General features: G+C 34.7%; 1 protein-coding gene across 1 annotated transcript; it reads right to left on the bottom strand.

Annotated features, from left to right (window-relative positions):
- Window positions 1-3,742: 3,742 nt before the first annotated feature.
- Window positions 3,743-25,701, bottom strand: csf1b (colony stimulating factor 1b (macrophage)). Its single transcript, XM_073819732.1, has 9 exons — window positions 25,461-25,701; window positions 23,597-23,710; window positions 23,445-23,507; window positions 22,740-22,910; window positions 12,317-12,503; window positions 11,776-11,912; window positions 7,900-7,946; window positions 7,100-7,140; window positions 3,743-4,156 (listed from the first exon to the last, which is right to left on the bottom strand). Exons 1-9 carry the CDS (start codon window positions 25,497-25,499, stop codon window positions 4,101-4,103), a joined length of 855 nt encoding a protein of 284 aa, XP_073675833.1. The 5' UTR covers window positions 25,500-25,701; the 3' UTR covers window positions 3,743-4,100.

Below are 25,701 nucleotides of genomic sequence, written 5' to 3'. Positions count from 1 at the left end.
TTGTGCCTGCCTACTGGATTCTGCATTTGCCTCTGCTCTCTGAATTTGTTGATCTTTCTTGGACTGTTTTCTCCCTACCCCCTTTCCTTTGAGTATGCTTACCTGTCCGCCATATTCTCCCGTCCAGAGTCCACCTCATCTGCCGGTGACAGCTGTTTCGTTGTTTGACTTTTGTTTAATAAATGTTCTCAGATGCCTTTGCTTTTTTATTTGTAATTTAATATACTTAAACTAAATGACTTAAAATATTTACATACATAATACATACTTTATATTGCATTTTTCCCAAATGGTAACGCACATAAAAATCCTTGTTATGTATGAAATGTTTGGTATGAAATAAAGTTTGATTATATGAATTTGTATGGCATTTTTACTCAAGGTTTTTATTCAAAGTTCACACAAGCAGATGTTAAGTTAAATATTAATGAACGATTTTTAATATTAAACAGTGTGTAAAAGTATTACATACTTATTCTGTGTCTGATATAACATGCAGAAAAGGAAATATTTATAATCTGGCTTAAAAAAAAATACATGTAGTAAAAACGTCACCTCACAGTTGATGAATGTCGCCCAACAACGTCTTTTCGCGTCTTACATTTCTACGTTGTTACAATGTCGCAAGCACATAGATGGCGACGTCACAGACAGCCACCTGGACATCATTGGGGTAGCTTCCTCACCTTGGGTGGAGCTGGTACTTAGTGTTTGTGTCTAATGTCTGGCTTGCACTCCCCTCAGCATGGCAGCATGAAAGGAACATCTCAGGTTACGTATGTAACCCTGGTTCCCTGAGAACTTTTTGGGCTTCAGACGAAGAAGCGAATGATGTGTTCACCCAGTGTGCTTTTATACAATGCAGTTGTGCCTGTATTGATGCTCTGGTGGCAACGAGTCGCACAGGAAGTGATGTCATAGGCTGTCGCCAGCCAATACTTTTGTGATTTTTGTATGTAGTCTTCAGACACGGGTCAAGAAAGAGACATTCTGCCATAGCGACCCCTAGAGGATGCAGTGCCTTGTTCCCTTCTCAGGGAATCAGGGTTACATACGTAACTTGAGACGTTTTATGATATTACTTATGTGATTATTTTGGAGAGGAGTGTTGTTTTAAAATAGGATAGGATAGACAGGTTTTGTCAACGATAGGTTTTGACCTCTTAAATCAAACGTTCAGATTATATTTTGTGACAGGACTCAATACAGAAATAAAGAAATTTACCATCTGCCAACCAATTCTGGTTTCTCCTTTTTAATAATTGATTTAGTTTAAACCTGTCTTAGTTTAAAAATACAACCTTCATTTCACATGCATAACACTTCATGAAAATGGACTTCATGTGTAGCTGGTGCATTTGATTTGTTCTGAGAATATTCATTTTGTTTGTGTAATTGCTATTGTAATACACCAAAACATTATCTTTAAAGGAGTAGTTCACTTTCAGAACAAAAATTAGCAGATAATGTACTCACCCCCTTGTCATCCAAGATGTTCATGTCTTTCTTTCTTCAGCCATAAGGAAATTGTTTTTTGAGTAAAACATTTCAGGATTTTTCTCCATATAATGGACTTCTATGATGCCCCCAAGTTTGAACTTCCAAAATGCAGCATCAAATCTTATCTGGCAAAATTGTGTTATTATTTTTTTTTAATTTCCATTTATATACTTTTTTACCTCAAATGCTTGTCTTGTCTAGATCGGCAATACGAGCGTTTGAGATTAAAAAGTACGTTTTTTTAGAAAATAACCGATCATTTTGCTAGATAAGACCATTCTGCCTCGGCTGGGATCATTTAGAGTCCTTTGAAGCTGCATTTTGGAAGTTCAAACTCAGGGGCACCATAGAAGTCCATTACATGAAGAGAAATCCTGAAAATTTTCCTTAAAAAAAAACTTTTCTTTACAATTTAAGAAAGAAAGACATGAACATCTTGGATGACAAGGGGTTGAGTAAATTATCTGTACATTTTTGTTCTGAAAGTGAAGTACTCCTGGGCCTCTTCGGTCATTTTTGACCGAAAAATTTTATGTTTTGAATTTTTAAAAATCGTAGCTTCATCAGAATGAGATGACACTTGGTGACTTTTGTTGCATTAGCTATGTGAGTACAAAAAAAAAAAAAATCAGTGACATGATTCGGATATGTTAAAGGGTCAAAAAAAAATTAGTCCCACTTGGCTCCTTCGCGGTCAAAAATCACGACATAGGAAATGAATGGGAAATATGAAAAAATGTGATAATTCAGATAATCTTTTGGTAATACAAGCTACAAATCAGCCACTGTGCTGAAAAAAAGTGTTCAGCAAGCAAGGACTGACACTCTAAAATAACAAAAGTACAGAACTGACACACACACGCACACACACAGACACACACACACACACACACACACACACACACACACACACACAGAAATAAGCAGAAAAATGCAAAACCTGATATTTATCCAATCAAAAAAAATCTAAACCTTGCCAAAAGTAATCTTTTAGAATCTTTTAAATGAAGAAACAGTAAAAAAAAAAAAAAAATAGGAATCCCAAAGCCCCTGTATATATGTATATAGGGAGATACAGGAGTTTACATGGCATTACACAAGTTTTTATTTTTTATGCCACTAGATGGTGCAATTTTCACTTAAAAAAAATGGATTTTAAATGCTTTTACTCTATTTTAATGTGAAATGTTGTATTTATTGAAAAATAATAAATACATAATTAAATTAAAAAATATAATATAAAATATAATTCTAGTGGGAAAAAATTGCTCATTAAAACTGTATAAATATTGCATAGATTCATAAAAAATGCTCAAAATTCTAAATAATAATTACAAAATATTATTGAACAAAAATGTATTAATGAGGAGGCCCAGAAGGTTAAGAACAGGCCTTTAAATCTCATTCACAAGAAGCCAGCTGCATGCTGTTTTCCTACTAACTAAAACCTCTTCCTTTTTACTAAGAAGACTGGCACATTCTAATCTTTAGCAGACATCTGAAAATCTCTACCACATTTCTTTGTTTTTAATTTGGGGAGAAGTCTGTGAATGTTTAATGCTTTAGCCAAGCAGTGACACACACTCAGAAACAAAATGCTAATTGAAAAGTGGGTCTCCCGGAAACATTTGTGTCTGGAATTGTTTTCATCAGTTTTGTTATAGTAGATAATATAGATAATAATCATCCTGCTGGATTTTGGCTTTGTGTGGCAAGCCAAAAGAAAGTTCCCATTTAGCAACTTACGTAAAATTGCCCTTCTTAAAATAAAACAGTTTTGTAAAATGTACTGTCATCAGCTCAAACAGCGTGTCAGCATGTCACCAAAAGCAAAAAAGATAACATTTTGACCTCTTTTTGAAAAATAGGCAGATATGAAAGACAGTGTTATCTTGAAGGAATAGTTTACCAAAAAATAAAAATACATTCAAGATGTAGATTAAATAGTTAATCAGAACAGATTTGGCATTACATCACTTGCTCACAAGTGGATGCACTATAGTGAATGGGTGCCGTCCGTATGAGAGTCCAAACAGCTAACAAAAATTTCACAAAAAATTTTTTTTCTGCCTGAGGATGAGTACAATTTGAGGGTAAGGATGTTAAAAGTGATCTTTGGTAAACTGATTCTTTACATACTTTAACCAATAATTGTTTTAGCTCAACCTCTTTAAAATGTAAAATATATATATACTTCATATTGGAAATTGAAAGAAATTAACAAACCATTCTGTATCGACAAGCTAAGCCTTTATTGTAAGATACTGCTCACATATGAACAATAACATCAATGTAGTACACTGACAACTGAATCCAACTATGAAACAAACTATGACTGATTCCTTTTCTAGTTTTTACAGTAGGTGCATTGAGGATCGATGTAACTGTAGCATTACTGAGCATGCAATACTTTGACTTTTCCAGTAGTCCAGAATTAAATGTTTGTAATGATATGCATATTTACATATGTACAAGGTCCAAGGCAAGTTATCTTGACAGATTGAAAATATATCTTCTTTCTTTTTCTTCAGATCAGAAGTGTAAGGCAGTCTGTTTCACTGTTTATACTCTCTCATGAGCATCCAGAAAGATTAAATCAGTTAGAAGGCAGTGGAAAGGTGTGAGCCAAGCTGTGTCCGTCGGTCATTCATCTGGTCTATAAAAGATGGAAAGAAGAAGAATTAAAGGATTAGTTCACTTCCAGAGTGAAAATTTCCTGAATGTTTTCCCCATGTCATCCAAGGTTCATATCTTTCTTTCTCCAGTGACATAGAAATTGGGGTTTTTGAGAAAAACATTCAAGGATATTTCTCTATCTAATTTATTTATATGGTTCCCAAAGAGTTGAAGGTCCAAATTGCAGGTTTATTGCAGCTTTAAAGTGCTCAACACAATCCCAGCCAAGGAATAGGGGTCTTATCTAGGGAAACAATCTGTCATTTTCTAGAAAAAAAAAAAAAAACTGATGTACCTTTTAACCACAAATATTCACTTGGACTAGCTCAGCCTCACACATTACATTATCAAGCACACATGATGTAGGCAGAAGTGTTTACAAAGCAAATGTGCAAAGAAAGCCAAATGTTCTTCACAAAAAAAAAAGGTAAAACAACAATGTTGGATGATTTTTGGATTGAGTTTTTCATCCTCCCCAATCTTTTTGAACCGAAGTACACAGACGAAGTCATTATGTAATGCGTGAAGATGCAAATGCGCATAGCAGAGCTAGTGCAGGATGAGCATTTGTGGTTAAAAAGTATATACATTTTTGTATTTTTAAGAAAATTACCAATCATGTCCTATATAAGACCTTTATCTCTCGGCTGGGATTGTGTAGAGCCCTTTAAAGCTGCATTGAAACTGCAATTTGGGCCACTATATGGAGAAAAATCCTGAAATGTTTTCCTCAAAAGCATGAATTTCTTTTCGACTGAAGAAAGAAAGCCATGAACATCTTGGATGACTTGGGAGTAAGTAAATTAACGGGATTTTTTTTTTAGTATATCAGTGCACATGTGCTATAGTTATTGTTAAGATAATTTATCAGTCACTATGTGCAATATTCAGTCATGTTTTCTACTTTTGTGGAAACACTGACTGTGTGCTGAAGATAAGCTGAAAATATGAGCATCAGCAGTTAAAGGGGTCATGAACTGAGAAATCAAAATCCCATTGATCTTTTGACATATAAGAGGTCATTGTGCTATAAAAACATCCTGTAAGTTTCAGAACTCTTCTTGTTAGTCTAAAAACAGCTTATATTGAAGCCAGTCTGCCAAAACAAGAGGTTGTGGAATGTGACACTTAATGATGTAATAGTGTGGATAAACCCTGCTTCCGCAGAAAAAGATAAACTAATCACTGCTTGTTTAGCCCCGCCCACCGATTTGGACATGAAGTGTAAATAATGAGAGAGGCAAATGCAGATCTACGCAGAAAAAAAAAAAGATTATTGAGATGGCTCCGAAGATAACAGGGTGCTGTCCTGGGCCAAAATGTAGAAAAAGTCTTTGCATTGCCTTCCTTCTGATTCCAATGTTAGAAAAAAGTGGATGAACTTTTTTTTTTTTTATAAAGTTCCAGACCGCGTCAGTAAGAACTTGAGGTCCATTATACTACAGGGCCATTGAATGCTTGAATCTGATTGGATGACACACATTCTAATGGTGTGCATTATTTTCTGGGAAACGCACGGCGAACTTAGTTTGAGGCAGCTTTTGACCGCATTACGTCTTTATCACTTCACTTCGATTTCAGTTATTTCAAAGGTCCTTACAACCCAAAACAGCAAACTAACAAAAACCCACAATGACACTGGGCAAACAAATAAATACAGTAAACAACAGGATAAAAACGACAGATTATTTCCATGTTTTTCCACAATATTACATTTTATTATGTACAGTATGGAAAGCACAAATTTCTCTCGCTCTCTCTCCCTCACAGACACACACATACAGGTAGCACTCGCGTTAGCATTCGCGCTAATGTTGTTAGCGCTGCTCTGACAATGAACAACTTAAAAACGACATGACAGTTTACACACGCGAGGTAACAACGGCATGGTCTTGAAGAAAATGAACTTAAAGTTTAACTGTTAGTAGAGAAAATGCTGCCAGTCACCTCTGAGAGACACAGACTTGAGAGAGGTAATTCATGCACTTAATATCTCTCTTCCTCTCTCTTTCTGTCTGTCTGCCTGTCTGTCGGTCTGTCTAAACTTCATTATTAACTTCATTAGTTTGCTATCAACGGCTCAAGCGTAGTTACTAGGCCTAAAATGACATATTGGAACTAGCAACGAAGCTGTTGGATGAGCTGTGAAAGAAATGAATCCTACTCACAGTAGCATTTTAAGGATAAAAATGGGACGAATGTCTTGAAATATATCATCTGATCGATGTCTTGAGGTGTGGTAACTGTAGTATGAGTGGAATAATTGAATTTGGTCCATAGAATTCTACGAAAATAATAGGTGTAACACCTCGGGTGTGCACTATTTTCTAAGAATTCAACGGCCCGTCATCAATTATTCCTTACTTATTCACTTCATTTTATGGAGTACATTTACAAACAAAGCATAATTCGACACAGGGTTTTCAGAAAGATTGAAACTAAAATATGAAGTGAGTAACTGTTTTTATTATATGTACTGAGTATTTATGAGTTATTAACCTAAATCACAGCAGCGTCCATTTATGAAGGATGTAGGATGTCAAACATACACAACTGTTAGCCAATAATAGCGGTGGCCATTTACTTTTGAATCTACAATCTGCCATTGACTATTTAAACATTAAAAAATAGGACAGAAAATAGCCTATTACTTCTAAGTTATGATGTTGGTGTAAAAATCTTGATAACATTATAAGTGAGCCTCTGAGAACAGTACAAAATAATAAAGGCAGTTCATGACCCCTTTAGTCAGGTAAGATGCTGCAGCTTCAATCAAGAAAGAAATATTGATAAATCAACAACCCAAATATCACATATCTGTTTTAAGTATTGAGTGATGTATATCGCTATTAATTTATTTATATATTGTCACTTTTGATATTGTAAACTCAATTAAAGATTTACTATTTAATCATATACTTACATACTTCCTCTTGGATTTCAAAGTTTTCAATAACTTGTAATCTGTAAGAGAAATTGAGATATTCCTTGGCTAGATGTATAGTTTTGACAATTTTGTCAATAGAATTATGTCATGGCTTGCATAAAGCATTCAAAAATATAACATTTATAACAACAACATATGGAAGCCCATTTCCACCACTGAATAAAAAAGGTAAATGAAAGGTTAAAAAAAACTTTATCTCACAATTCTGACTTTTTCTCGCAATTGTGAGTTTACATCTTGCAGTTCTGACTTTTTTTTCTCAGAATTGTGTGATATAATCTAGCAATTGTAAGAAAAAAATCTGAAATTTGGGATTTAAACTCCTCAGAATTGCTAAAAACTTGCGGAATTGCAGGTTTTTTTTGATATTGTACATAATTCTAAGACAGAATTGTGGGATATAAATTCATGTTTCTAAGAAAATATCGTTTTTCCTCTTAGAATTGGAGTTTATAACTCGCAGTTGCAAGTTTATATCTCAGAATTGCGAGGAAAAAAGTCAGAACTCAACTGGAAGATACAAACTAACAAATCATGGAAAAAAAGTCAGAATTGTGAGTTTATATCACACATTTCTGACTTTATATCTTGGTATTGTGACTTTATATCTTTTGTACCAAGCAATTCTGAAAATTCTGTAAACTTGTAGTTGTGAGAAGTCACTTTTACCTTTTAATTTTTTTATTCAGTGGCAGAACTGGGCTTCCATAATAACATGTAAACAGTGTGCAGCAAAAAACTGTTCAAGATAATAGTAGCATAAAATGCAAAGTTACCCCCAGTCTGATGGCATTCTTGTTCTGTCAAGCTGACGCTGTAGCTTCTGTTGAGGAAACAGAATTAGAGATAAAATTACTTTTTAAAATTGTTTTATCTAATGAGAAAGAAAGTAAGACACAAGAAAAAACATTTTAAGCTGTTTTTGGCTTCAGTGTTAATTTTTAGGAAAACAGCAGACATGAATAAATATCCATTCCAAATGCATTTCATGCTATTACAAGGCCTACAAAAACTAAACACTGGCAAAACATCTATAAAAAAATACAAAAAAGCAAACAAACAAACAAAAAACCATCTGTATTATCACATTACACACTACAGTGTTTAGTAGCTGTTAATGGAGAACAATTATTTTACCAGCTAGAGCTGACTAGAACTGTCACGTATGTGGTCAATCCTGTCTTCATGAACTCTTGCACAACACATTCTGGACTGCATTCCCCACAAGCCACTGCACCAGTCACTGCACACAGCTGCTCCTCGTTTTCCACTACACTGATTGCTGCACACACCTGTTTCACATTTACCCACATGCATTTAAGCCACAGACACACACACTTCCGGGCTAAGTCTTATTGTTCCATCTGGTCATTATTTCCGAGCGTTTCTTTCCGTGTTTGTTTTCTCTGTGTTTGATTCCTGGACTCCTCCCCGTGTTTTGATTCTCGCTGCCAGCCCCGACCTTCTGCCTGTGTTTGACTACTCTTTGGATTATCCTCGTTGTTGTTGTTTGCCGGTGATTGACCCTGTCTGTGTACCACGCCTTCTTAATAAAGCCTGCACTTGGATCCGAACGCCTGTCTCCCGAGTCCCCCAGTGTGACAAGAACATGTGTATCAGCCAATTAGACTATTTTGTGTGGCTCCAAAGTGAGCAATAACATTGCATCAATGGCACGGGTGGCTGGGTAAAAAATCTTCATGCTCCAGCTAAACAACTGGCAGTGAGATGAACTCTAGATCGCAACCTGACATAATGACATCATTATCACATGACGCAGCTAATTGGTTCTCTCCTTTATCAGTAGTTAATGAGCTCGCTGCTCAACATTCAAATATTTAACAAGTGCCTGCTTTAGCAGTTTGCATCATGCTTTATAAACCCTCCACCTTCCCCAGCTCCACCTGTATAGATCTGCTACATGGTGATTCATGTATGCTATATGGGGGTTATTTCATGTATGTTATACAGTCAAGTGAAAAAGTTAGGACACCCTATTGAATTTCATGGTTTTTTGGACATAATAAAAAATTACCTGGTCCTTAGCAGGTCTTAAAATTTGGAAAATAAATCCTCAGATAAACGTCATCACATGACATATCACACAGTGTCATTATTTATTTAGGAAAAATACAGCCAAGAGGAAAATGCTGTGTGTGACAAAGTTAAGACACCCTATGAGTCAATTGCCTGTAGGTCCAGTTTTAGCAGCAATAACTTGAAGCATTCATTTTCTGTGTGACTTTATCAGTCTCTCACATTGTTCTGGAGAAATTTTGGATTACTCTTCTTTTCGCCGTTGCTCCAGTTTATTAAGGTTTGGGGCATTCGCTTATGCACAGCTCTCACCACAGCATTTGAGTCAGGATGAGCTCTGGATTTTGACTGGGCTATTGCAACATCTTGATTTTTTTCTTTTCAGCCATTCTGTTGTAGATTTTCTGGTGAGCTTGGGATCATTGTCCTGTTGCATGACCCAATTTAGGCCCAACTTTAGCTGTCAGACAGATGCCCTCACATTTGACTCGAGAATACTTTAATATACAGAGGAGTTCATGGCCGACTCAATGACTGTGAGGTGCCCAGGTCTTGTGGCTACAAAACAAGCCCAAAATGATCAGCCCTCCACCAACATGCTTGTCTTTTGGTATGAGGTGTTTGTGCTAATATGCTCTTTAGGTTTTCACTAAACTTGGTGCTATGGATTATGGCCAAACATTTCCACTTCAGTCTCATCTGTTCAAAGGACATTATTCTAGAAGACTTGTTTTGTTCAGATGCAACTTTGCAGACCTAAACTGTACTGGTATTGGTATTGTCATGAACTTTGTCATGCTTTTATAGAAGCGCTTAAACCTGCTGGTGATCAATTAATCGAAAGTATTTGATTACTGTTATTTACCTTGACTGTTATTTACCCTCTTTATTCAAATGTTAACAGTAAGGGTGACCTAACTTTGTCACACATGGCTTTTCCATTTTAGCTTTATTTTTGTTCAATAAATGATGACACAGTGCAATTTGTCATGTGTTGTTGTTCATCTGAGGTTTTATTTTCCAGATTTTAAGACCAGCCAAGGATCTGATTTTCTTTTTAATAATATCCTGATATGGAAAACCATGAAATTCAATAGGGTACCCTAACTTTTTCACATGACTGTATGTGCAGCAGCAGTATTTTTTACATGCTTACAGCAGAATGGTGTGGATGTATTGGCAGTAGCAAGTCTTTGCACTTGCTCTGAAGCATAGCAGATCTATCCCACCAAGACCAAATACATTTACACTTTATCACACTCTTAAAAAAGTACTTAAGTAAATATAAAAGAACTAAAATGCGAACTGAATGAACTGAATATATTAACTTGAGCTGTAACAATAACAGACTACAGTAAAATCTATAAACAAAAACTTCACACTGTAAAAAGTAAACCGTTGGATCAACTTAAAAAAAATACTTCAACTGGTAACACCTAAAAATGTTAAGGTTTTTTTTAACTTAGTTTATTACATTTTATTAACTTCATTTTCCTAGGTCAATCACACTTACATACTTTTAGTTCATTCAATCCTATTACAATATTTACATTAGACTAACTTAATTCAACTGCATAAGTGAACAGTTGGGTCAACTTAATTTTTTTTAGGTGTTACCAAAAGTCTTTTTTAACTTAATTTTACATGTGTTTTAGTATGTTAGACAACACATCAAAATAAGTACTTTAAAGCATGGCAAAAGATTATTAAAACACAATTTAGTTGGATATTACTACAAAACATGCACTGTTGATTCTTTGTTCAGTTGAAGATAAGAATCTTATAGTGCAAATTCAGTCATACTTTTGGCGAAACACATCTACACCTGATATCTGCAGAGAGTTTCAGTAAGGCGATAATAGCATCATGCTGTGGGACTGCTTTTCATCAGCGGGTGCTAGCATATGGTTTGCTAGATGACTTTTGGGTCTGATTTTCCTAAGATGACTAATATGAGGAAATTTTCTGGTCCACATTACATCGGAAAGACTTTATTAACTTCTGCAACAAAGTAATTTAGTCCTTACATAGTTACTTATGAAGAATGTAGTATTTAATTTTTTGAATATGTGAGAATAATATAAAAATCACTTTTAAATAATTAGTTGCACGTCTCTTTTTGATGCTTCAAGAATCACTCATCTTTAAAAAAAAAAACACTTTCATCTTTAAACAAAATTACTTTAACAAAAATTCATCACATAAGGCTGTTTTTTGTTCATTTCATCTGACATTAATAGTCCAACCCAAGTTCTATAAGAACCAAAGGCTTTCTTGTGTTGGACATACACAGCACCACAAATCGATACCAGATTGAGGTGAAGAACATTATGCTGGCTGGAGGTCTTTCCTCGCGATGCACTACAAAGAAGCTTGCCAAGCCTTTGCAATAACTCAAAAATATGTTTGTCACACATATATGGGAACAAAAGCACCAGAACATATAACTTCATACACATAGAATGCTGCTGAGAAATGATCAAATGTACATCATAGTGTGAAAGTCATTACTTTGCCTATTTGACCTAATGGAAACCTAGCACATATTGTGTACAAAAGTTCTGGACTGAAATGCATTTGGCATTTATGTCTACATTTATGAAGGAGTACCATACCTTTCTCTGTAGGAGGCAGTAGGCAGTGAGTAGAAGAAGAAATCCTCCACAGATGGAGACTGCAATGAAACCCAGTCTGTAGAAATCATCGCTAAAGGACTCCTGAGCATCTTGCTCGAATAATCCCACCGCAGCCTCTTTCAAGAGACAAACATGTGGCTTTAATCATTGCTCTGGGTGTGTGGGTATTTTTGAAAATAATTTCAGTCTAGCCTACAGCTTTTACTAGTTGTACCTGTTTATGTTTCCTAAAGCTGAAAAATAAAGGTACTTTAAAGGGTTCTTCACAGCGATGCCATAGAAGAACCATTTTTGGTTCCACAAAGAACCATTCAGTCAAAGGTTTTTTAAAGAACCATCTCTTTCTTACCTTTTTTTAATCAGAAGAACCTTATTTTGCCACAAAGAACCTTTTGTGAAGAGAACGGTTCTTCAGATGTAACAGGTTCTTTATGGAACCATTTAGACAAAAAGGTTCTTCTATGGCATTGTGAAGCACCTTTATTTTTAAGAGTGTATGCGTGTGTGTCTGTGCATTCACCTGTGCTGGTGGTTAACTGTGTTACAGTAGGGGGTAGATTACTGCCATACTCTTGTTCGCAGGTCCAGTTAACAGGAGTGTTTGTGGTTGTGATGAGGTGCAAGTAGAGAGTTAGAACCTCCTCGGCTCTTTGAAGTGCCTGGACAGGAGACTCATTGTATTGCCTCTCGAATGCTACAGGGTCCTCCTGCGGAGAGTGAAAAAAAAAACAAAAAAAAACACAAGAATAAATACAAATGAATGGGGTTGGGCCATTCGGCTCTTTTTAACATTCTTTTGGTGGATTTCAAAAGGATTATTCACCAAAAAATGTCAATTCTGTCATCTTCTATATAAACTCATGTTGTGCTAAAACCAAAAATGCCTTTTTTCAGCAGGGCACAAAGTTGAAAGCTTCAAAAACAACTACCATCAAAGAATCAAAAATACGGTCCATCCCTTGTGAATTAAGTCAATTGAATTGTACTAAATGTGCACTTAACTACTTGCAGATAATCTAATATTAATGAAATAAAAGGGCACTTTGTGTACTTGACTTTTCTTGACCGCTTGTTCATGTCAATGTCTCTTATGCTCACCAAGGCTGCATTTATTTGATTAAAAGTACGGAAAAAAGTAGTATCGTGAAATGTTATTGCAATTTAAAATACCAGTTCAGTTTTTAAAATATAATTTATTCCCCATGATGCAAAGCTGAATTTTCAGCATCATTACTTACGTCTTAAGCGTCACATGATCCTTCAGAAATCATTGTGATATGCTGATTTAGTATCAGTATTGGAAATAGTTGTGGTGCTTCATATTTTTTTGGATTATTTTTTTTTTTTTTGATGAATAAAACGTTATTCAAAATAAAACTCTTTTTAACAATATAAGTCTTTACTATTATTTTGTATGAATTTACCACATCCTTGCTGAATAAAAAAAAGAAAGAGAGAAATTTACAAAAGATTTCTAACAAATGCTGTTCTTTTTAACTTTTGTTCATCAAAGAATCCTAAAAAAGCATCACAGCTGTTTTCAACATTGAAAATAAATCAGCATATTAGAATGATTTCTGAAGGATCATGTGGCAATGAGGACTGGAGTAATAATGCTAAAAATTTTGCTTTGCATCCCAGAAATAAATTATATTTTAAAGTATATTAAACTACAAAACCATTATTTTAAATTGCAATAATATTTCACAATAGTACTGTTTGTTCTGTATTTTTTACCAAATAAATGCAGTCTTGATGAGCATAAGAAACTTATTTTTAAAAACATAAAAAACCTTATTGATCCCAAACTTGTATAAAGTACTTGATTTTAGTACTGTATTGTAGTGTTATTTGATTATTACATATAAAGCTTTTTAATAAATAAATTTTAAATTAAATTCATTACAAATAATGTGGCTTTGACCTTCATTATATGTTTTGATTATACTGTATTGTAAATAAAATACAAAATAATCAACCATTATTTAAATCATCTCACATTATTTCTTACCTGACATTTACAGTCTTATTGATGGGCCATTAGGAGAGGGCCCTTTGTATCTCAGCTGTGAACCACTAAATATTCATGGCTATTGTCACTCCCTCGCATAACACTTCCTAACAAAAAAAAAGTCTTACAAAATTGTAATAAATATACTGTTTTCTGAGTAAACGAGATGATTTTCACATCATTTTGTAGAACAAAACTCTAGCCTACCACATCCAATTCTCAAAAGTCTTGTGAACAAATGTTCTTATTTGTTTTATGGCCTTATTTCAGTGAGATTAGCCATTAATATGTTTTAAGATCCTGAAAAAAACACAAATGTCAGGGCATGTCAAAACTTTTCCAAGTATAATACCTTTTCATTTAAGTTCAAATCACATACGTTTTCAAAAACATTTTGATCGGTTCACACTTAAGTCTATTCTTTTAAACTATGTTATATCTTTAATAAGTGCTCTTTTTAATTTTGCTAAAGTGTACTGCCTTTTCAGAAAGGATATGACTCGTTTGAGGATCAGAAATAAAATGAAGGTAATTTTTCACTGAATATCTTGACATCCACACTAACTTTGCTATTTGAGTCATGAGGAAGAAGTAGTGGTCAGTTTGGTGAACGAATCATTCTTTTGATTTACATCTATTTATTGAATCCAAACCGTTCACAAAACCTGTCCGAATGATTTGTTCACAAAATATGTGGATCTCACATTCAGCTAACTGGCTGGGCTGGAAGGGAAAACTGATGAATGACTTTAATTTTCAGCCTGTTTCTCACAGAAAATTTAAAGCTTCAGATACTTTTATGTCGTAAAAATTCGTTTTTGTGTGTCTTTCACAGAAAAAAACGTCACAGTTTGAAAAAACATAGGTGAGTAAATCTTTACAAATAATTTTTTTATTTAATTTTTAAAAATTGTTTCTGATAAACCTGCAAATATTATAGTAAATAATAACAATTGTTTTAAAAAATATAGCATGTTTTCTGGATTAAAAAAGTCTCATATGGTCACCAAGGCTGCATTTACACATGCAAAAATACAACTGAAGTTTACATTTTCAAGAAAGCAGCTGGTTTATAAATTAGTCTCGGAAGTTTACATTTTGAAGAAAATAGCTAGTGTATAAATTAGTCTCGGTATGTTTCTTCCTTTTGATCTGAAAGGGGAATCCCAATGATGACAAATTGTCTGTTAAGTATTATCTTCAGCAAAGTCAGAGATTTCTGTTTGAGTGCATCCCGTAATCCCCATGCTTTGCTTCATGCCATGATAGATTATGTTTAGATGAAGAGGCTGTTAAAGGAGATTTTCTCCCCATGCCACACTTTGGTGCATGCAGTTTCAATTAGGAATGACATGGTCAGTAAAAGCATTATATTACACTCCTTACTGGGGATAAAAGAAAAAGAAAATATGTTGGAAGTACGTACAGAGACTGTAAAATGCCTTTTTCACATTAGAAGTATGACAAAGTAACAGCATGACTTCTTTGTACTTCTTGTACTTGAACCACATTTCTCACGCACAACTGATATACGACACCAGCTGCCAGATGTACAAATTCTCAAGCTAAATTTTTAAGAAACATTATATCAGATAAATGAAAATAACTACAACTGTTGTAAGTAATCCAATCAACAATGGTTGATAAGCTTAATAATGTCCTCAGATTTGAGCCAAAACATGCTTGAGTGATGTTTCTTTTAGCCTTTCATGTTGTAATTTAGCAATATTACATACAGAGCACAACTCAAATACAATACTTTTAAAGGTGCATCTAAGTTCACTGTCTAAATGAGTGAGTCGTTCATTTAACTGATTTGTTTGCAATTTAGAATGGTTTCTGATTCAGGAACGAATGGGTCATTTAATCATTGACTTAACCAATTTGTCCAAAATTATGGACAACAGCAAGTATTACAAAATATCAGACCATTGAATTGACCAGATTTGAGTATAATTTAGGTATAATAAATTATATTAACTACACTTTTAAAGGGAACTCTGGGTATTATGGCTAGTATGGCTTAATATAACATAAATTATGTCTCTTACTGAAACGTTGTAGAAAACCCATGAAGGATACCATTATTTCGTTGACATGAAATGGTTGAACTCGGTGAGCTATTTGCGCTACCTCCCAGTGTTGTTTTTGACAACCATCTTAGATTTAGTCTTAGTCTTAGTCTTTTGGACTAAAATGCTTCTTAGTTTTAGTCAAATTTTAGTCACTTCTATATGTGATAGTTTTAGTCCAATTTTAGTCGACGAAAAGTCAAAAAGGTTTTAGTCTAGTTTTAGTCGACGAAAAGTCAAAAAGGTTTTAGTCTAGTTTTAGTCAAAAAAAAGGGAAAAAAGTAGTCTTTTAACAAATTAATGTAGGTCAGTAAGTATTTTGCTGTTGGGTAGTGTCACTTATAAGTTCTGAAAATAGCAGATCTATAGTTCAACACAATGTGAGCTTCCGGATCGACTATTTTCACCAATAATTACAATAATGAAGGAATGTTTTAGAACATAAAAGACAAACAAGGATGGAATGCTAAAACGGCTTGCCATACTAGTATAGCAAAGAGTATTTAATGCTAAAACGGCTTGCCATAGCGGCAGATACTTTTTAAGTTTTGATTGGCATGCACAATAAGCAGAAATGTCATGCATTTTAAACGTCTGACGGACCACCCACTAACATTTTCGTCTATTCTCGTCTCGTCAACGAAAACTCACACACGTCTCGTCATGTTTTAGTCATCAACGAGCCATTTTTATCTCGTCATCGTCTCGTTATCGTCATGAAAAAAAGTGGCGTCAACGAAATGATTTCGTCATCGTCATCGTTGACGAAAACAACACTGCTACCTCCTGCTATTTTTACCACAACACATCTTGGAAAATAAAATACTGATACGATGACCACAGCTACTGAAAGAGCTGCAGGAGGTGAAGGATATAAGCAAATCCCGTACACACAAGGGGTCCAAATGCCCTTGGATATCGAGAGAAATCCGCGTAGAGAAACTCCTTTAGTGGCTGCGGCGTCATGACAAGCGCTGACATGTTTACATCCTGTCAGGATGGCATCTAGCGTTTTTTGTCTCTGCTGTTTGTAAGCACTTTCTGTAGCTGTGGTCTACTAAAAGCGTAAAAGGAATCAGGGCTCAAGTGGAGAGAACAAAAACGCTGGTCTTTAGAAAGTTTTATTCATACACAGACATCTTCCCATTCTTTTCTCCTCTACTTATCACTGGAAAAAAAGAGACTTGAAGTGACACTGAGTATGTTTACATGGACAACAATATTCCGATTTTAACGCGATTAAAACAATACTCTGATTAAGAAGCAACCATGTAAACTGATATTTTTGATTAATTTAATCCGACTAAAGTCATAATTGGAGTAAACACAAATCGAATTAAGACAGGTGGAGTATTCCTATTTTAGTCGCATTATGGGAGACATGTACACACCTTAATCACACTATTCCCCTTGTGTAGGATTTTTCGCCACATTTTGCGACAGGATACACACTAATGCTGCATTCCAGGCAGGTTTTTGAGCTCGTAAATCACGTCTTCAAACCACGACTCAGGACTTTGTAGCGTTCCAGGCAAGTCACGCCAAGCATTTATTATTTTTATATTATTAATAATTTGATTGCAACGTTATATTGTCCTAAACTCTATTTTTCCACCGTGTGCCACTTGCATAAACACCGCACCCCTAGAGGCTTTATTGTTGTTTGGCGGGCTATGTCACGTCAGAACTCGATCTAGTACGAGTTCACGGGTGGGAATTCACGGGTTTGACTTTCACGGGTAGAAGTTTGGAAAAACACGGGTAACGGGTTGCCTGTAACGTGGCATAACGCTCTCAGTTGGTCGCACGTGCATATGCTTCGGTTTCATTTTTGTTTATTTATTTTTTGCTACAACATGGGATTAATCAATGCTCATTGCTGATAAATAGTTTGTCTGTTATCATAATTTATAGTTTTATGGAAACGTATTTAACATTCAACCCGTTATTTTTCATTACTATTATTTGTGATTATAATTTCATGAACGGGATTTCCGCTTTGGAATGTCTTAGGATGCTTTTCACTTTTACTTTCAAATTCATGATCTTGGTTTTGCTTAAATATATAGGCTACACCTATCAATTTTAAGATTAAAACAAATTCTTAAAAGATGGATTTGTTATTTTTAATTAAACAGCATAACAACAATAAAATAAAACTAGCTTATATAGCATTTATTAACAAAAACTAATAAGACGAGGCATGGACTCCATCACATGCTGTGTTATATGCCGACTAAACAATTTATTACAGGGCGCGCAAACACTGAGCAATCAAATTAATTATTAAAAAATAAATAAAAGAAAGCCTCCAAAGCGTAATGTGAGGTAAACGGCAAAGATAACAGGGTTTTCAAAATGAAAACAAAAAAAAAAAGTAAAACTAAACTGGCTTTCAGTGACTGTGCTTGCGTGTGTGTGTTTTTTTTTTTTTCTAAAAACTGACTGGCTCTGAAATGCTTGCTGTATGGAGCAGATGCTTTGGAGCAGCGCAGCATGCACTCGCACAAATGCGACCACGGCAAATTTTAATTCACACATTCTAAAAAAATTGTTGCATATGTCCAGAGCCATTGCAAGCTTTTGTAAAATTAAAACCGAAACATCCAAAAGTCTATAACGAAGATGAACTGATAGCGTTGCGTGTGGACGTAATGATGTGTGTCATTAATCGATCTATGTACTATAACGTGTAAAACGGGAACATGAAAGGAATATACTAAAAGCAACTCATGTAAACACCTTAATCATATTATTGTCTTGTTCAGAATAAGGTCATTAATTAGATTACTGGTGTCCATGTAAACGTAATCATTGTTTCTCATGTTGCCCTTTGACTGAAGATTACAACCAAAAGCCACACAATATGGTCAATTTATCAGTATTTTATTTTCCGAGCTGTGTTGTGGTAAAAATAGCAACAGGTAGTGCCAGTAGCTCACATAGCTCACAAAATCTGTATAAAACGATGTGGAGTTTTTAAACAACGTAAATAGCTCATTGGTTTTTTACTACATATTTCAATAAGAGACACCATTTACATTATATTAAGCCATACATATCTTAGGGTTCCCTTTAAGAATGAAAAAAGAAACCTTTTTGATGCTATTGAAGAACTTCTTGTACTGTAAAAAAGATTTTAATAATCCAAAAGGTTGTGCTACAAATAATCTTTATCTTTAAGTTTGACTGAATGATTGATTTTCAAGAGAATAATGTAATGTCAGATATTTTAATCTAACATGTTTTTATAGTATCTCTACAAGAATATATTGCAAGAGCTCTTTTCAGTCTGCTGCATTCTTCTCTTATTTACTTTTTTTGCTTTTGCATGTTTGTGGTCTGCTCTCCCTATTTGATTTACAATTATATCCCTTGAATAATTCACTGGAATTCACTGGAATAGATCTTTACTTTTTCTTCCCAAATCCTCACATTTCCTTCCTGGTTTGTTGTCACATAGATGCTTTAAAATGTAACTGTTTCCCATTTTAATACTTCTGTTAGCAGTGTTTACTGGAATGTTTCTAAGCCAGATAAATACAATATTCACTGTCTGATTTATCCAGCCTGCCACAACAGCTCATATGTTTTGGTTTTGTCCCAGACTTTTGGAGAAAGATCTTTGAACATTTTTATGGTATTACTGTTGATCCTGATTCCTTAATAGCCATCCTTGGTGCTAGACCTTGAGGGTATAGAGCTTAAATAGGATAGTTACGTATTTATTGCCTTATTACCTTATTACTTCAAAGGCATTTTATTGTGTTACAGTGGAAAAATCATGACTTATATTCAACTTGAAATAATAAAACTAACCATGTGAGGTTCAAAACTGAAGTGTTATGAAACATGGTCCCTCTTTTTAAGATATTTTGAGGAATTACCCCTTCTTGAAGAATGATTCTAATTAAGTGTTCTTCATGTAATCATTAATGCAATAAAGGAACCTCTATTTTTGTCCTTATTGTGAAGTGTTATCAAAAAAATAGTTTATTGATAGTTCATGACAATTCATTGACTAATCTTGAAGTAAGATTCTAGAAATCTAGAAGTAAAATGGAGCTTTTTGTCCATGGGATCAAGGTGTGGGAGTATAATGTATATGTATAAGTTACATAATCAGATTACTTTTTTTCAAGTAACTAGCAAAGTAATGCATTACTTTTAAATTTACAACAAAATATCTGAGTTGTTTTTTTTATCAAAAAAAGTAACCTAAGTTATTTTGTTTTCTCTTTCATTCACTGACAACTCTCCTGTCTTTGTGTTGAGAGAAATTCGGAGTAAGGTGCAGAGGCACTTCCTTCAGTCTGAGGCTTGTTAATTTCACGTTTGAGAATGCGCATTTACACATGCCAAAAATATAACTTATGGGTTTTTTGTAATTAAAAACCTACCTGATCTCATGACGAAAATGCACCTGTGGTACCTCTTAACTTTTTTTTCACAAGACGCGAAATATATACCAAAAAGTACGTCACTGCAGTTTCCAACAGAAATGAACACTAGAGGCATTAAAACAGTGAGCACTTGTAATAGTTTCCGTACACAGTTATGATTACAGCTCAATATGTTTCGCTTTCCAAACGTAACAAACTTGCTCGGTAGCTTAGCCGGCACAGAATTGGACTTAGAAAGCGAAATCCTTGGGTACAAATCCAATGAAAAACATCACTCAGCTGGAAAATAAAAAAATCGAAAAACAAGCTAAAACGGCATGCTTGCGATTGCGTATTTACAACAAATTCGCTTTTGTTCATACTATAGAGTAGGTTAAGGTGTAGTGCAAATGGTACGTTATTTTAAACTAACTTTTTGGCACACCTGCCAATGGCCGATGACGTGATAAAATCTACCGGCCAAAATGTTTTTTACCTGCCATGAAACGCTTTTTGCAAAAACAGGCAGTTATTAGACTACAATGACTAAACATATTTACAATGTTTGTATTTTGTCTTGCTACTGGTGTCTCTATTAAATGCATTTTCCCTCAATTTTACCCATTAATTATAGCTATTCGACATTACAGTACAATTTAAAGCTATTATTTCTCTTTTCCTTTTGTTCTTTGATTTCCATCAATGACTTCAGCAGGTTTCACATTAAAAGTAGCTTGGTCTCTTTAAAATCTGATGCATATGACGCGAATCCAACACATATTTGATTTTCTCCCAAGTCTTTACGGTCATTTATGACTTTATAACTCATTTAAGACTATGTTTACGAGGTAACTCGCCAAAACAGCACATTTTGACATAATTGTGTGTGTTTTCGTCTACTGAAGCACCACTAGTGCGCTGTCTGAAGCGGCTAAATGTTGAACGTGCAACCTTTCATAATACTTCACTGTACTTCACCAGGTATTTGTCGCCACATTAATCTTCAAAAAAAAAGAAGCAGCAATATCTTCTCAGGTAAAAGGTATTAGAACCCCCTGCTGAAAAAAAAACAGCTAAAACCAGCTTAGGCTGGTTGGCTGGTTTTAGCTGGTTTAAGCTGGAAGTAGCTAGTTTTAGCTGGTTTCCCAGCCTGACCAGCTAAAACCAGCCTGCTGACCAGTTATGACCAGCTAGGCTGGTTTTAGCTGTTTTTTTTTTTTTTCACCCGGGCTATGTCTAGGGACAGGCTGGCCATCACGCTGCTCTGTGTATCCTATTATTTGATTTGCTCTTGTCGATTATGACAGAACAGCTAATCACAATGATCTTGGCTTCGGAAAAGATTATTTTATTCACCTATGTCAGAAACAGCAAATCTCTTTAAAAAACTGTCTGTTGTTTTTATTACATTGCCTCGTTATATTTCGTAAAAGTTTTACCCACCAACTGGTGACTGAAACTGAAATTTTTACTCGCATTTGGTGCTTGGCGAGGGTTAATTTTAGGCCCTGGTCACAAGCATTAGAGTTATAGCACCATTTATTACACAGCTCTTTGGAATGCTTGATTCTGATTGGTCAGTTGAGACATTTGCAGGTTTGTTCTTTTCAAATAATCACCGCTCCAAAGTAATAACGCATAGCCGGTACTACTTGTATGTTTAAAATCCCTCCGTGCCAACAAAGATTACCGTTTGGCGCCATCTTGTGACAAACACTGGACAACCACAACAATGGAAAATTTCGACATTAATCTATTTAAATTGTCTTTCTAACGTACATAGTTTGAATGTTAGTCACGTGGTACTATATCGTCTCGCGGAAGGATAAAAATGTTAATTTAAAATAAATATGCCAATAAAAGATTTCAAATTCATATTCATGTCCAGTTTTCTTCCTTATGTGGCAAGTAGCCGTGTAATAAGAGGGATAATGTACAGGCAGCCTGTAGTTATCGCGAAATAAGCCCCTTCAGTGTGATACAAGACCCTCCGCTTCGCGTCGGGTCCTGATCACACTGTCGGGGCTTATTTCTGCGATAACTACCGGCTGCCTGTACATTATCCCTTACTTAATGGACAATTTAAGTCAGAACTAAACATCACATAAAATGTAACATATACCAGTCAAAAGTTTAGACACACTTCCCTACTCTCTTTAATGGGGAAGTGTGTCCAATCTTTGGACTGGTAGTGTATGTTACGTTTTATGTACGTTTATCTGTCTTGGGGGAAAAAGATGAGTGCCACTCAGTTCGAAAAAGTTCCCACAGGTACATTTTTGCCATTAGATCAGGCTGTACGAAACAAAAAAGCAACCCAGGTGACAAAAAGTAACACACAAGTAATGTAACACATTACTTTCCATAAAAAGTAACTAAGCTTGCAATTAGTTACTTTTTTATGGAGTACAGCAATATTGTAATGCATTACTTTTAAAGTAACTTTCCCCAGCAATGAGTGTGAGTGCACACACACACCTCCAGTTCCTCGTTCAGTGAAGGTATGCAGTGTTGGGAGTAGATGTTGAGAATGAGGTTCTGTATGGAGACCACTGTTTGAGCACTTCCTGAGCCCCGTGTGTATTTGAAGTGGACGTTAAACAGTTCAAGCACCCTTGGCAGAGTAGCTTTGACATAACACATCACGCTCTAAAAAACAAAGAAGATAAATTAGTAATAAGACAGGTCGGAAAAACCTGGAGAATAAAAACTGGCACATTAGCATGTGTGCATTTATTGGCTTTCGTAAGAGATCAGATAGTTGGCTTTAGTTTTGCAGGTGTTTATATTGTAGGTTTAGTGAATCAGTGATTCATATAATATCAGTACTACTCTGTACTATGTAAACTGTCTTCTTTAAGATGGTATGCTTTAGATTTAAGAGACTAAACCGAAGTTCAGACTGTCTTCCAAAAAACTGTTTTACTAAACAACTTACAAAATAACAGCTTTATCAAAATGCATGCTGAAATCAACCATGTCAAGAGTGTCATAATAGAAATATCAGCAATGAGTGATGACAATTTGGAGTGAGCATCTAATTGAAAACACACCTCTCATTTCGCTGGATATCCAGAGCCAGATTCAAAACAGAAGACTTTGGCATATAAACTTGTATTATGAACAAAAAAAAAAAAAAAAAAAAGCACTGTCTGTTTTTGAACAGAGCACAGACTCTCTTACCAGGTGTTTTCTCTCTATGAATGTATATGTGATTGAACAGCCATTCCGCAACTGGTTACTGATCTAAAGAGTAAAAAAAAGGAATAGTTAAAAGACAGAGGTGTTACATTTGGAATGACTCCATGAAGCTTTATTGTGATCTGGTTCCTCACCAGTTGTTTGAGTTGAAGTAGATGGTCCATGGTTATGGCATGTTTGCAAGGACCAGGAATGTCCATCATGGAGAGGGGAACACACAGTAGCATGAGAACACACACATTCTTCCCCTACAGTGACATGCGGAGAAACATACACACAGGAGTTTGTTTTTTCATTATCGGTGACTTTTATATAGAATAAACCTAAACATACCTCTTACATAAACAATTTTGTATTTTAAAATGGAGCTTATTTTTATTAAGCAAATTTTCTCGTGGCAATTGTCTGATAAATGTAAATATGAATTAATATTTTGAATATGTACGTATTTGTATTTTTATTAAATATACACTTTTGTTCAAAAGTTTGGGTTCAGTGAGATTTGTAATGTTTCGGCGCATCTAGTCTGCATTTATTTGATCCAAATTATAGAAGAAACTATATTCTGAAATATTGTTAAAATTTAGAATGATGGTTTTCTATTTGAATATACTTTAAAATAGAATTTATTTCTGATGCAAAGCTGAATTTTCTGCATTACTCCTTTAAAAATCCTTCTAATATGATGATTTATTATCAATGTTGGAATGTTTTTTTTTTAAAAACCTGTAATCCTTTTTTAATGAATCTTTGATGAATAAAACAGTGAAAACAACTTATTTAAAATATAAATCTTTTGTAACAATATACACTACTGTTCACTTTGGGGTCAGTCATTTGTATTCTTATTCATATTTACAATAAATGAATAGTTTTATTCAGCAAGGATCTGTTAAATTGATACAAAGTGATAGTAAAGACTTACATTGTTAGAAAAGATTTCTTTTTATTCATCAAAAAATCCTGAAAAAGTATCAGTTCCAAAAAAATATGAAGCAGCACAACATTGATAATAAATCATCATATTAGAATGATTCTGAAGGATCATGTGACACTAAAGACTGAAGTAAGGATGCTTATTATATTTTACATCAAGTACATCAAGTACATCAAAACAGAAAACCAGTATTTTAAATTGCAATAATATTTCACAATATTACATTTAAAAAAAAAATCAAATAAATGCAGCATAAGAGCATAAGAGACTTCTTTAGAAAACCATACAATTCTTATCCTGAACTTTTGAAGCAGTGTATATGGAATTATTATTATATATATATATTTTAATCAATACATCTGATTAAAAAAAAGGAGACCGCTTCAGTATTTTCTTCTAACTACTATCATGAAAGTTATTCTTGCAAGTTGGGCTCACCACTGGAAAGTCAAAATGAAGAATTACTGTCTTTTTTTGCCAGGTATGTCACTGGCAAGCTGTTTTCCCTCACTGTCAATATATCTTTTCTATTTCATTCTTTATCTTTGTTTTTATCTCTCTGTCAGCACTGCATCCTGCTGCTTTTGATATTTCTCCATCTGCTCCATCTTTTTGAAATGTTTTGGATTTTATTCAATAACGCTAACAGCCAGCATACACTAAACAGTAACATTTGTTTAATCCTGATCAAGACCCATCTAGAGAGACTTATTTAGCCACAGTCTGGTCACTGTTTTTCCCCCAATAAAATACAAAATCTTTTAAACGTTTGTTTTATATGAGATGTTTTAGCTGTTGAATTGAAGGTAAACTGACTCAAACAGATGTACCATATCAGTTGATGTGGTGACGTCACCATGAATGTGAACATTTCTTCAAAAGAAGCATCTTTGAAAACATGCCAGATGTCCTGGAGCAAAGAAATGCATAAACGCTACCACTTCAACTCCTCTAAATCATCACAACATACTCCAGAAAATGAGAATATGTAAAAAAGAATTCCTGTTTCTCTTTTTAAAGTTTCCAGACAGTAAACCTCCACTTAAGACCTTCAAACCTACCTTGGTTTTGTAGAAGTGAAGGGGTGTCGGGTTGTTCATCTGGCTCACCGATCCAGCAGGAGAAGTTTACAATCCTCAGTTAGATGCATTTGAGCAGATCCAGGTGAAGCGGAATGACAGAAAAGCTCATAAACGAATCGACCCACCATCAAAACGAACGCAATAAATGCAGGCTGTGAATTTATAGCACATTCTTAACAAGCACAGTGATTAAACAACTTGCGTCTCACAGGAACTCTCT

Source organism: Garra rufa, chromosome 15 (genome assembly GCF_049309525.1).
Source record: "Garra rufa chromosome 15, GarRuf1.0, whole genome shotgun sequence".
NCBI lineage: Eukaryota > Metazoa > Chordata > Actinopteri > Cypriniformes > Cyprinidae > Garra > Garra rufa.
This window is presented reverse-complemented; position numbering and strand designations above follow the sequence as displayed.

What these genes read in the sequence shown, in the direction of transcription:
- csf1b (XM_073819732.1), bottom strand. Translation starts at nt 25,499, where the DNA reads ATGAACAACCCGACACCCCTTCACTTCTACAAAACCAAG. An exon ending in ACAGTTAACCACCAGCACAG is followed by an intron (nt 11,913 to 12,316) that starts GTGAATGCACAG and finishes GTCTCTTGAAAG; the next exon opens with AGGCTGCGGTGGGATTATTC. An exon ending in TGAAATCCAAGAGGAAGTAT is followed by an intron (nt 4,157 to 7,099) that starts GTAAGTATATGA and finishes CATCTTTTATAG; the next exon opens with ACCAGATGAATGACCGACGG.